The sequence below is a fragment of the Podarcis liolepis genome (assembly GCF_965112155.1).
Source record: "Podarcis liolepis genome assembly, chromosome: 2".
NCBI classification, from domain to species: domain Eukaryota; kingdom Metazoa; phylum Chordata; class Lepidosauria; order Squamata; family Lacertidae; genus Podarcis; species Podarcis liolepis.
Window position 1 is genome coordinate 16,550,382 of NC_139555.1, and position 13,432 is coordinate 16,563,813.

Here is a 13,432-nt window from a genome sequence, read left to right on the forward strand (position 1 = left end):
GCTTCTGTGCTACAGGCATGTGCTCTAGTCACAGCATGCTTTACCAGGCACAGGGCCTTCTCGGTAGTGGCGCCCGCCCTGTGGAACACTCTTCATCAGATGTCAAGGAGTTAAAAAACTATACAACTTTTAGGAGACATCTGAAGGCAGACCTGTTTTTAATGTTTGACGTTTTATTATGCTTTTGTATTTGTAGGAAGCCACCCAGAGTGGCTGGGGCAACACAGTGAGATGGGTGGGGTACAAATAAAATTATTATTATTATTCTTACTGCAAGGCAGTGCCTTTTCCAGGGGGTACTCAAGGGTACACAGTGCAGGCACCTCTTTTGTTGTTGTTAAAAAGTGTGGCACTTACTGTAACAATTTCATGGTGAGTACCAGAACATATTATTATTGTTTGTTAAAAAGTGTGACATTTACTGTAACAACTTCATGGTGAGTACCAGCACCTATTTTTCTAGAAAGAAACCCCACTGCTGCATGGGAGTGTGGCACCACCAGTAAATCTCAGTGACTGGGATGGAATATAGGGGGAGAGGCATGTTCTCAGGTCCCCTGCCCCCGAAACTATGTAAGGCTTTTCAACACAGCCAGCAAAACCCTGAATCTAGCTCTGTAGCAAATCCGCAGCCAATGCAACGCTTTCAACGGAGGCGTCACACGTTGCCCACATGTTTTATACAACAAACTGACACACGACACATGGAACGCATCAAAGGCTGCGATTACTTGGCAAACCAGCAGCCCAGTCCCATACATATTGGCAGGTCCTGTAGCGCTCAGCACGGCTTGCGGTGCAACAACCGAACAGAAAATGTGGTGGCTTTTAGGGGCATGTCAGAAGAACCGTCGAACTTCTTACAGATGCAAGCTTTCACGGCACAGGGCTGAAAAGTGATGCTGTAATAATAATAATAATAATAATAATAATAATAATAATAATAATTTATTTGTACCCCGCCCATCTGGCTGGGTTTCCCCAGCCACTCTGGGCGGCTTCCATAGAAACCAAAAATACACTAAAATATCACGTTAAAAACTTCCCTGAACAGGACTGCCTTAAGATGTCTTCTGAATGTCAGGTAGTTGTTTATCGCTGCAGCACATTCGATTGCTCTTTTAAGGTGGCGCCACAAGACTGCTGTGCTTTTGTGACACACATTAGTTGGGCTGTTGCTCCGGAACTCATGTCTATGAAAACCCACAAAGGTTTAGGCTGCGGAGGGTGGGGGCGAGGGAGGTGCATCTAAGGCTGATAAACCCAGCCTAGGCAAAAGAACACGTTTCCTTTTTAAAATATTTTTTATTAAATTTTCTGTTTTACAATTTCAAATACTCACTTTACGTCCTTGGGTTATCAAGGACTTCCCCTCTTCCCTTTACACGGTTCATATTACATATCTTAAATCCCTGCATATTTTACAAAAACATACCAATCAGTTTTCCATTACTGCATTCATCAAAAACTTATTTACTGTTGAATTTATCTTAATGCTGCCAGAGTTTTCAGCTGTAGAGTTACTTTCCATATATTCAATAAACGTTTTCTAATCTTCTTTAAACGTATGTTCTTCTTGTTCTCTTATTCTATATGTTAAGTCTGCAAGTTGTGCATATTCTGTCAATTTAAGTTGCCATTCCTGTTTGGTTGGGACCTCACTTGTTTTCCATTTTTGGGCTAACAAAACACGGGCCGCAGTTGTAGCATAGATAAATAACTTTTTCTGACACCCGGGAATTTTGGTCTGAATTATCCCCAACAGAAAGGACTCTGGTGTTGGGGGCGGAAAGTACTTTTAAATCTGTTTTTCTTTGCAGGCTGGGATCGGGGGTGAAGAAAAGTACTTTTAAACATTCCCCGCCCGCTCCCCCCCAATTCATTATAGATCATTTCCCAATACTCTTTTTATCCATGTCCGCCACATAGGAACGCGCAAGTTTCCGGCACTTGGGAATGGTCGCCTGTTCTCGCAGCGCAAACACTGCGTTACCACCCCCCTCCAAGTCCGGCGAATGGTTCCTGCGAAGAGCAGCCGCAACGCCTCCCACCCCCGCTTCAAGGAATGGTACGCTCCGGCTGCCGCGCGTGCAGCTACCGGCCCAGCGGCCGCCATTACTTCCGGCTGGGTCATCGCTATGGGGCTCCTCAGTGTCCTGCTCGTGGCCCGGAAGCGCTTGTAGCGGTTGCCCCGGAAGAGAAGGAGAAGGGGGAAGGCTCAGCCCTGGTGGAGAGGCCGGAGGAGGCGACGGCGGGAGGCGGAGCTTGTGCCCTTTCGCGCGGCTTCTAGAGCGGAGTCTGGACTGTCGCCGGTGGAGAGAGCGGCGGGCGGGGAGAGGCTCGAATAATATTCCCGGCGACAGGGGGGGCGGGGGTGGGGCCTCGGGGTCGGGAGGGTCACAGACTGGAGGGGGTTGGGAGGTTGAGAGGAAGAAGATGCTGCTCTTCGTGGAGGTGAGTGAGGGAATGAGCGGGCGCGCGCGAGGCGGGGAGGTTGGCCCGTGTTGAGGCACGTGACTCTGAGGCGGCTCGCGCCCTCGCTGCGCGCGTGGGGGGGGGGGTTGGAACTGACACAGCAAATCTCTGCGCCTGACCCTCCCCTCTCCCTTACATTGGGATAATCATCAACTGAGCTGAGGGAAGGTGGGGGCGGGGGGGGCGAGGAGTAGGAGGAGGTGCCCAGTACGCGCGCGCTTCCTCCCTCCCTCATTCACACCCCCCGCCGCACGTGCGCGCTCTCGCTCCCACGCAGAGACCCCGGGCGCTCCATGCGGGCGCAGGAAGCTCACGCTGCCGCCGGGCGGGTAATGTGGCGGCGGTGGGTGGGGTGGTCTCTTGCCTCGGTGGCTTAAGATGTGCATATGGGGCTGGAGGTGGGTGGCTGGCTGGCTTGGGTTAGACGTCCCGAGGGGCAGCCCTGCTGCTTGGGGGGGAGCCGGGTGGTGTGGGTGTGCCCCCCCCCAAGGGCAGGCGTCGGAAGGAGCGGGAGGCCTTCGAGGCCGGCAGCGGTGCGTGCGCGTGTTGGGTGACTTTTAAGGCTCCCGAGAGCTGGAAGCGTGGCTCGGGAGGGTGAAGGCGAAGCAGGCCTCCGGGCCCAGCTGGCCTGTGCTGAGAAACGGAGCGGCCGCGTTTGTGCGTGTGTGTGAATGGGAGCTTTTTTTTTCGTGCGTGGCTGGTGGCTTCGCGTGGAGGGGGTTGGGGAAAGCCCGGGTGAAGAAGGCCTTGAAAGGCACTGCAATGACCTTTTGTAAAAGTTGCTCTGGTGGTGGTTGCGGCGTGGAACATGGCCGGGCACGTGTGAAGGTTACACATTGAGGCCCGCGCCGGGGAGGGAAGATACTACTAGAACTATTTCCCCACCAGCATATCCTCCTTTTTTTAAAAAAAAAATAAAAATAAAACCTGGAAGATTTCTTTTTACTCCCTCCGCCCAAATAGCTCCCCCCCCAACCGCAGGCACATGGCATGAGTGCAAAATAATCAGCTGACTGCCTGGCTTTCTCTTTCTCTTGCCTAGCTAATGCTTTGAGTAGATTCCAGATTGTATTGTTCTTATTGTAGAAATGTTGCAACTTAGCAACTTGGCGCTGGCTTAACTGTGCCCATAAACAGCACGCTTTGAGTGGTGAAGAGGTGTAGTTTCTGGATCTGAAGGTGATGGGTTTAATCGGTTTTCTTATTTGAAGAACTTAACACATGGTGATTATTGCAATAATATTGTTACTCGTTGTAACTAAACAATATAGCTTTGTATCTTATTTGTAAATCTATTACTGTAGAAGGAAAAGTTTGTGAATGGGAGTTATATGTAGCATATGGCTGTTTTCAAACAGTGCAAAGTCAAAATGGAGAATGACATTTTCAAATGCAATTCCAATCTTTCTTGTGATAAGATAAGCAGTTACTTAGATTAAGAAGGCATAAAAGTGTTTCTCGTGTTAAATATTTATCTGGAGTCTTACTTGTAGATCAGTTTTATACATGCCTTGAATCCAGTGGGACTTTCTTCAGTGGGACTTACTAACAAGTAAATATGTATTAGAAGACAGCCTCAGGCACCCATTAAAATAATGCATGACGAAAGAGTGAATGCCTTAAATGTGTTTTCAGCAGAACCATTGACTTTTGACAAAGGTGTGTAATTAGAACCTATTTGTAAGTCATACATTATAATTTTTTTTTATTTCACCAAGTGGCCTCATGAGCACTTAAAGGGTGGACTAATGTGGCTGTTCAGTAGTATAAAGGTTATTCAGTATAGATTGACTTTCGGTAAAAAGGGTTTGTGACTCTTAGTGTTCCAAGGTGTGCAAAATGTCAGAAAACATATGGATTCACAGCACATTCCTATACATGTATAGTCATCGCATTACTCCTCAGTAAGTACATAAGGAATCACAGGAGTGTGTGAATAATTGGAATAATCACATCTATTTAGATGCAAACATGATATGAAGGCTAGGGACTAATTAAGAAAACTTAGCATAGAAATAAATAAGCAGCTGCAGTAGTAGCCATTCACAGTAATTTATTACACCTGGTGTGCTAGAATGCTTTACCTATCTTAAAAACCAAAACCAAAATGGATATAAGCAGACCAGGAGGAAGAGTCTGTTCCTGTTTTAATTTCTTCTATTGGGAAAATGGTATGGCTGTTTGTAATGACTCGTCATTTGTTAGTAATAAATTGATTTTCCCAAGCATGCAAGCTTATCACTTTATAAAATAACTGAAAATGCATGCTTTTAAGGATGCAATCCTATACACACTTATCTGAGTGCTTACATCTGAGGAAACATGCCTAGGAATGTGCTGTAATTCATACAAAGAGAGCCAGTGTGGTGTAGTGGTTAAGAGTGGTAGACTCGTAATCTGGGGAACTGGGTTCGGGTCTCCGCTCCTCCACATGCAGCTGCTGGGTGACCTTGGGACAGTCACACTTCTCTGAAGTCTCTCAGCCCCACTCATCTCACAGAGTGTTTGTTGTGGGGGAGGAAGGGAAAGGAGAATGTTAGCCGCTTTGAGACCTTCGGGTAGCGATAAAGCGGGATATCAAATCCAAACTTCTAAACGTGTGCCTATGGTGAGCCTTTCATTTTTTTTAAAAAAACTTTGTTTATAATGATGAACCTAGCCCCCACAGCAATGTTTGTGGTGCATTCTTACTGTTTTAGTCTGTTTTGTTCCACAGCTGTGGAATGGGTAGTAGTTTGAACTTCAGTACAATTGGACGGCTTCCTTTAGTGCAGTGAAGCGTTTTCTTTTAACATGAGAGCCATTTCTGATCAATAATTTGCAACAGAGCTGGTGCAAATGAGTTTGATTTCAAGTACAGTCATACCTTGGAAGTCAAACGGAATCTGTTCCGAAATCCGTTCCAGAAGTCCGACTTAAATGTTCAGAAACCAAAGTGTGGCTTCTGCAGCCAATCGGAAGTCACAGAAGCCCTGTTAGATGTTCGGCTTCCAAAAATAGTTTGCAAACCAGAACAGTCACTTCTGGGTTTGCGCCGTTTGGGTGCCAAAACGTTCGGGAACTAAGCTATTCTATAACCAAGGTACAACTGTGCATGTTACCAACATGCTATATTTGTGATAGCTGTTTAACTTGTGTACCTTGTGCAAGATCTTCTAGCTCACGGGTGGGGAACCTTTTTGATTTGGTGAACCAGAACTTTATCTCCTCCCTCTCCACAGGCCTACTTTTGCAGGTAGGTGGAGCCACCCACTTGTCTGTCATTAATGTTTTGAGGTTGTCAGGCGATTTGATAGGTGTGCATTTTTGCTCACCTCTCAAGGTTGCCCTGTGGGATGTTAGGGGAGGGGTTCTGCTTCAACAGCATTTTTCCTGCAGGGAATATGTTGGTGAAACAGCACCCAGCTGAATTGTAGTCTGCTGAACAGCTGATGAGCAGAGAGTCTTCAGTCCTGCTCCATGCTGGGACCTGAGCAGAATTTAATCTCCCTTCTTCAGTTGATGATTGTGGATTAAATCTTTCTGCTTTGGCTGTGTATGCCAATTCTCAGCAGGGGAATTGATGTGTGCAGCCAATGCAGAATTGAACCCTGACCATCAGCTGATACCACCCACCAGCAGCTGACTGAGAGGTGGAAGTAGGCTTGGGGAAATGGCCTTCTGGGCCAAATTTGACCTTGTGGGCAAAGGTTGGTCTGTGAAGTGGATGTTTCCAATTCCTGATTGGCTAATGGCCATAGTGTTCATGGTTAAGTGAAAGAGTTTTAGGAGGACATGCAATTTATAACATACTTGCTTGCAAATAATACTTAATTGCAGTGGATCATTCAAGAATATAATAAAGTTATAAACTTAAACAACGCCCCCTACCCCACCCCAGCCCCCTGAGGCCTGGGACAAGTGTACCTGGCTGGGCCCCCACTGCTACCATATTGGTTGCTTTCTCATGTTTATATTTTGTATCTCCTAATCTGATTCATTATAAATTAGGAGTGTTGAATAACAGATTCTCATTATATACATAATAATGCATCTCCTTTTCTTGGATGAGTTTAGTAAAGTATATGTTGAAATACTCAAAAGTGGTGCTATGGCATAGCTAACCTTTAAGTACAGTAAAATGACTATTGAGTAACTTACTTGTTGGAGAAATAATAAGCCTATGCTGAACAAAGGTAAAAAATCAAAGCAACATTACTACTTTGTTCCTGTTATCATAGTTCTAAAGCCAAAAATATTAGAGACTGGTGAATGAGTGATACCAACATAGAAATGTGTGATGGTTTGAATTTTTAGTGGAAACTGCATGACACATCAGACAGTGAAAGAAGTGCACAGTATGCAGTCTTGATAATTGATTTTATATGGCACCCTTTTGAATATTAACTGCATTGCAAAGTTAAGTCAGGCATGTGCAGAACGCAAAGTGGGTGTGGATGGGTGGGGAATGGTAGGTAACAACTAGTGCAAGAGCTTCATTTTGCCAGTGTTACTTTAGTGCTGCCGGTCTTGATCTTGTTCGGCAGAACTCTAATGATGATCTGTTCAGGGATGGACTGTGGATTGCAGGTGTTTAGTATATTTGTTACTAAACCCTCTGGGTTGGAACCAGAGAAAAGCATGCAGAAAGGGGATTGCAGAAGCTGGCCTCTGCTTCCCCCAGAACTCCACTGCTGAGTCCAGGGCTCTGTGTGTGTGGCTGAGTAGATTTCTGAAACCTGGGCTGTGACTAGGCAGGACACAAGCCTGCTAAGCCTTGTGGTCTGGTGCGTGGATGCTAATCTTGTATTCCATGTAGCAAGGCTAGATCTGGTCACTTCACAAAACAACATTTCATGTCCAGCTGTTACATTGCTAATATACCTAAAGGGATGGGAAAAGTTGCATTTGTATATGGTCAAAATAAAAAATTCCTTCCAGTAGCACCTTAAAGACCAACTAAGTTAGTTCTTGGTATGAGCTTTCGTGTGCATGCACACTTCTTCAGAAGTGTGCATGCACACGAAAGCTCATACCAAGAACTAACTTAGTTGGTCTTTAAGGTGCTACTGGAAGGAATTTTTTATTTTGACTATGGCAGACCAACACGGCTACCTATCTACATTTGTATATGGTTTAGTCATAGAATTGTAGAGTTGGGAGGTTCTTCTAGTCCAACCACCTGCAGTGATGCAAAGGAGGAAGAAATTATTGAAATTTGTTAAGCACTGTAAACCAAGAAGCTGCTGCAGAGCTGTTACTGAAAAGTATTTACTGAATGACATCCTTGTGTAACAAGTTTTGTAACTTCAGCACTGTTCGACCCTGGCACATGAAGGATTTTGCTGTTACTGTTTTTGCTCAATCATGCTTTGGCAACAAGCAGTAGAAATAAGCGGTAACATACTGGTAACATGTACTGGATTTCAGCCCAAGCTAAGTCCTCATGTATGAAATTTTGGCATTTAACGGAAGCAGGAAGTTGGTGCAGCAAGACTTCATTTCTCCAAACTGTAGTTTGAATTTGTTCTCTGGGGATTATTGGTGCTTAGAAACGAATTTAATTGGCCAGCAAATGGCTTTGCAAGCCCTCCAAAGGCACCATTATTAGATTGTCATTCCAGTTATAAGAAGTTTGGGAGGATCTCTAGAATAACTTTGCAGGTATGTGAAAAGGTGGCCAGTCATTAAAAAAATTGTGTAGTCTTGCTTGTTTCACTGGGAAGCTTGTGCATTATGTGCAATGTAATCTCACCTTTTAAAAGAAGATTTTCCTTTTTTAATAGCTGTATTGCAGTGCTTGTTGAAGGAATTTATATTTCATGATAGTGAAAGAATAAGTATGTATGTAATGACCAACCAGCAATCACTACAGGACTTGAAGCTTTCAGCCTCTAGTGGCTTTGCGTTTTTTTCTTCAGCACTATTCTCAGAGAACACATTTTACATATGTGTAGAAACTGCTACAAAGAATATGCAAAACATTCAGAACTAAAACTTTTTTAAAGACCTTTGTCCTTGCTGCTCCCCCCCCCCCCCCGCTTTTGCTGATCAAAGTTAGTTCCTGGGCGAAGCCTGATTCGGAGCTAAGTACACTTTAAAAAGCTGATACAAACTTGGAGTGCTCAGAACAGGTGAAAGAAAATGTAATAAGAAAGGCAAAAAATCACAAATCTTATCAGCTGCAGGAGAATGTGTTTTATGAGCCCTTTTGGACATTCCATTGTCAACTGAATATTGTGTGTGTGTTATTCTTGTCCTCTCTCTCACACACCTTTTGTGTGAAAGTTAATTCTCACAATATTTCAGGCATCTATTATTGTGGAGAGGTGGAAACTTTAAAAAGAGGTACGAGGGAGAGCTTGAGGTTACTCATCTCCATCGCCAATAGTTAATAAACACAACCTAACTTCAAGGCTACTCTAGAAGCTATAACCTTATTGGAACTTTTCACCTGCATGAAGAAAGCAATCCAGTTGCAATTCTTGGACTGAAGAGTAGTTTTTGTTGGGTCCCGTATTTTCTCAAAATGTATCTACAGATTCACTCCTATCTCCACCGATTTCTCAGGGTAGAAGTGGATGGGTCCTGCTCAAAAGCAGACCCAGTTCTATGCCTCTTTCCTTAACCATAATGTTTAGTAAGGGATTCATGTGATGTGATAATCGCATTGTGCACATCCCTGTCCCTGCTATATATCAATGGATGTTAGGGGAGCAGGAATAGGTTCAGCTCTGGCTGAGGTGTTATTTATTATATACTATAATGGTAATCAGAAAACTCTTATGTCAGCTTTCCCCAGGGATGGGAAGGGAGGAAGGCAAGGTTTTAAGACTTTTTAAGTGTATCTTGTAAAGTTGTTAAAACCTTGTATATTGTTTCGATTCCTTCTTAATATAACAGAACAACTACAGCAGTCTTCTTAATCTTCTGTCTTCCATATCTTGTTGGATAACAGCTTCCATAGTCTCTGATTTGGTCGTGCTGGCTTGGGCTAATGGGATTTGGAGTCCCAGCATCTGGAGGGTGGTAGGTTAGGGAAGCCTGATAATATGTTATGTATTATTATTATTTTAATGTTAGAATTTGTGCCTTTGACATGTCTACCTTTATACATAGTTCTATTAAATTATTTATGACAATGGCATGCAGAATCAGAGATCTAGTCAAAAATATAAGGAAGAAATATAATGTGAATGGGAGGATGGGGTACCAGTTTCTGGTTGAGGCTTCTGCTTTATCCTTTGCATTTCTGTACTGTCAGAAGTCTTCACTTCTGCTAGTGAAGTAGAACAGTTTTGCCATGACTATGCAGTTGTATGACACTGGATACATTGGGGGGAGGCGGAACTGATTGAGACTGGATTCAAACGGAATGTTATGACCTGCGATTTAAAAACCGGCTATGTTGGAGTGTACCTTACTCTTGAGAAAGAATCCTCTCAGTCACTCACTGTTTTACCCATGTCTCTGTTCTAAGTCTTTCGAACACGATCGGAGGAGGTGAAGCCAGTTCATATTTTGGGAGACATAGGTGTTTAGTTCACAAAGCTATACTGATGTTTAGTTGTACTGTGATCTTGGTGGGGGCAAAATTATATATGTGGCAGTCCATAATGCTTCCTTATGCCCTGTTTTTTTTCTGTTCTATGGACAGGGTATGGTACTAAAGCCACTCCTTGATGCTAGAGAGACTCCAGAAGGCTAGACTCTGGAATTCAACTTCCTTATTCTCTGGCCTGTGCTTCTCTGTGGCAAGATGGTCAGTGCTTGTTCAGTATCATTATACTGTCTTAATAAAGAGCCGTATCTTCCTGTGTGTTGCTGCAGATTATATTTCTGTTCTTCAGGAGAGCCCATCTTCCAGAGAGCAGGTTCTTGAAGCTGGGGGGGAAAGTTAAATTGCCAATGAGACAAGGCGTGGTTATAAGCCAGCCTGATCCCTTGAAACATGCAGACAACTGAATACCTGGAAGCTCCTCATAATATTTTTGGTTTCTGACTTGAGGGTTCTTGGACTTCATAGTTATTTAAACTTACTGATAGAGAGGGTGCATTATTGAAAAACTGTCTGTGGGTTACACTGATGTTGGGTACATATTTTGAATGTTGGTGTTTGCAATGAGGTGCTGTTAAAACAATGAAAATATACTTATCCATAGGATGAATTACTCCTTGGGAGACTGCATAGTTCTTATCAAATTTGGCACCTACTAAGAAGATGAGAGGAGCCTGCTGGATCAGGCCAATGGCCCATCTAGTTCAGCCTCCTTTTCTCACAGTGGCTGAACAGTTGCCTGTGGGAAACCCAACGAGCAGGATTTGAGCACAAGAGCGCTTTCCCCTCCTGTGGTCTCCAGCTCTCCAAATCAAGGGTGTGGCACCTCCTGCCCAGGGGCCAAACCTGACCCACCAGGCCATTTTGGATAAGCCACACCCACCTACCTGATGTCAGGTATGGGGCGAGTAAGGGTAGAGCTTTAAATGAACAATTGGGAGCTTAAGGTGGACTTCTGATTCTTCCCTTGCTGGAGCATTATGATTTCTGATGACTGATGTAAAAAGTCCATTGCACAGCACTTCTGAAGTTCTTGACTGCCAGCTGTTTATCAGGTGCTTGGGAACTGCAATGCAAGGGGCTTTGCCAGCCCTGCGCTTAGCAAAGCTCTGAGCATTGGGCTTGCAAAGCTGCCTTCTGCAGGGATTGATTGTGCAACCAAGTTCCCCAAGGGGATTTGGTCAGGCAGGGGTGAACTCATTGCCCACGGTGATAGGTGATAATTTCAACCTTGCTTTCCGCAGGGATTAGCTGTGCAATTGAGTTTCCATGGGGAGCTGGGTTGTACAGCTGATCTAGCAGCATCTCTCTCTGCCCCACATCTTACATACATGAGGTATGTTTGTGGGCTTTGCGAAAAATGGTGTTGGAGGACACATTGGGGTCTGTGCCAGGCCAAATCTGGCTGGAGGTTCCCACCCTTGCTTTAAGAGCCTAGCAGTGGTCTAGCCTTATAGGGATGGGTTCCCAAAATACAAGTGTGTCCAAACTGCAGGAAACATTTCATTCTAATGGTACCTCTTGTAGAATGGAACATGGTTTTGGCCCTCACTAAGGAATGTATTTATCAAACCTAAAACCTCATATGGGGGGGGTTGGGGGTGCAAACTGCAGTAAATACCAGCATGCAGGCTCAAAGAAGTTATTGCGGTGGTAGTAGGAGATAAAAATTGCTTACCAAGGGACTGTGGGGCAGGGAGAATGGTTCTTGCATATTTTCACAGCGGTTTACAAGAATCTAAGAAAGCCATACTGTTACACTCGGTTCCTTCACCCCATGGAATTGCTTAGAAATTGTGGGAAATTTATATCCCCTAATTACTCCATTATCTGCCCCACTGAGTTTTCACACTATTCTTAACTAGTTTGTAATACGGCCACAGCCCACTTCTTTTTAAATGGGAGATGGATCTCCAAAGCTTAACAGAAGAAATATTCCTGACCTTTTAAGTCTTGTTATTTGCTAATACACATCTTTTGTTTTCTCAGCAGGTAACATCGAAAGGTGCCAGCTTAAATCCTAATGCAAAAGTATGGCAGGAAAGCATGCAAGGAAACTCTGAAGCTGCACCAGCAACTAATGGCACTGAGCAATCATGGCAAGAAACAGCAGCTGTGCCGGGAAATAGTACAGAGGGTAAGATGTCAAGACCATACTTCTAAATATGAACAATGGCTTAATCCCTTGCTTAGCTAGGATTGTGGTTATAGTGTGACTCTAAATCCAGCAGTAAGAAGCAACCAGTTCTTTTGTCCTTGAAAGCAGAGTAGCTGCTTCTGGGTGCTGGTTGTCTGTAACAGAAGGCGTTACTTCAGCTTCAGAAGAGGCAGCCGTTTTGCTTGGATTAGAAGTGGGGAACATGTGGCTCTCCAGATGTTGTTTGACTTTAACTCCCATCAGCCCCAGCCAGCATGACTAGTGGTTAGGGATGATGGAAGTAGCATCTGGAGAGCCGTGGGTTCTCCAGCCCTGGTTTAGATAGAAATATATGTGAATTTGTGAGGAAGTGTATTGAAGATGTTCACATGGTTAGTACTCCTGAATGGGAGTGTTTCTAAAAAGTTACAAAGGCCCAATGATGACCCAAGTATCGCGCTGAGAGGGAAGCAAGTTGCTAAATGTACAGAAATGAATCTCTTTCTCACTTTGCCTTTTTCTGTTCCCTTTGTTTTCTTTTCTCACCCTTTCCTTGAGCTTTTTTCATCATTTCTGAACTTTAGTGAACATGTGGCCCTGTGAACAAAAAGTTTGAAAGCTGAGGGCCATATACAACCTAAGCTGATTGAGTTATTTCTTAGATCATGTGCGTGGTAAACACATTGGCAAAATAATGCCTACACAATTTAAGAATGGTGAAAACCTAGGCAGAATTGTGATATTTAGGATTATGCACAGCTTGAAAATTATTTTCATTTAAGAAGTAAAGTTTTCTCACTTGGTTCTGAATTCTTATGGCACCAGCCACTTTTAGTGCTTTCCCACATACTTGTAGTGGAAATAGATTTTTTGAAATGTAAGTAGACATTCTTAGGATTTTTAAGCATGTGCAGTCTATATGAATTGTCACAATGCCTCTAGTTGTGTGGCCTCTAGTTCTTGGGGGTGGCGAGAAGTGTGAAATGTAGCCCATCATCCCTTGCATATTTGAAGTTTAGGGAAATGTAGAATTGCTGGAATAAAAGCTACCTATGGGAGATTCTCTGCTGCAAGTAGTTGCTGTTTTCAAGGGAGAAGCAAGGTTGCTGTTAACCTTGTTTTGCTTGATTGTTCTGTTGCCTGTTAAACTCATACTTCAATGAACAATTGTTTCAGGTTTCAGTTTCCTGCTAATGCAGTGGGTTCTGGTGCAAACAAGATCTTCGAAGGAATTCATTTTGTTAGGGAAGGTAGTTCAGATAGACCAGAGAAGGTGGGTAGGG

General features: G+C 44.0%; 1 protein-coding gene across 11 annotated transcripts in view; it reads left to right on the forward strand.

Moving 5' to 3' along the window:
* Positions 1-2,192: 2,192 nt before the first annotated feature.
* The window catches only part of LARP4 (La ribonucleoprotein 4), a 38,159-nt gene continuing 26,919 nt past the window's right edge, over positions 2,193-13,432 (forward strand). The window contains exons 1-3 of one of the 11 annotated variants that reach the window (XM_083489937.1): positions 2,194-2,454; positions 10,112-10,216; positions 12,002-12,149. In XM_083489937.1, the coding sequence (XP_083346063.1) occupies positions 10,214-10,216; positions 12,002-12,149 (151 nt within the window). In that variant the 5' untranslated portion in view covers positions 2,194-2,454; positions 10,112-10,213. Of the gene's footprint in view, positions 2,459-2,547; positions 4,135-6,309; positions 6,813-10,111; positions 10,217-12,001; positions 12,150-13,432 lie in introns of those variants that run through there. The other 10 variants (XM_083489941.1, XM_083489939.1, XM_083489933.1 and 7 more) reach the window with 10 other exon arrangements.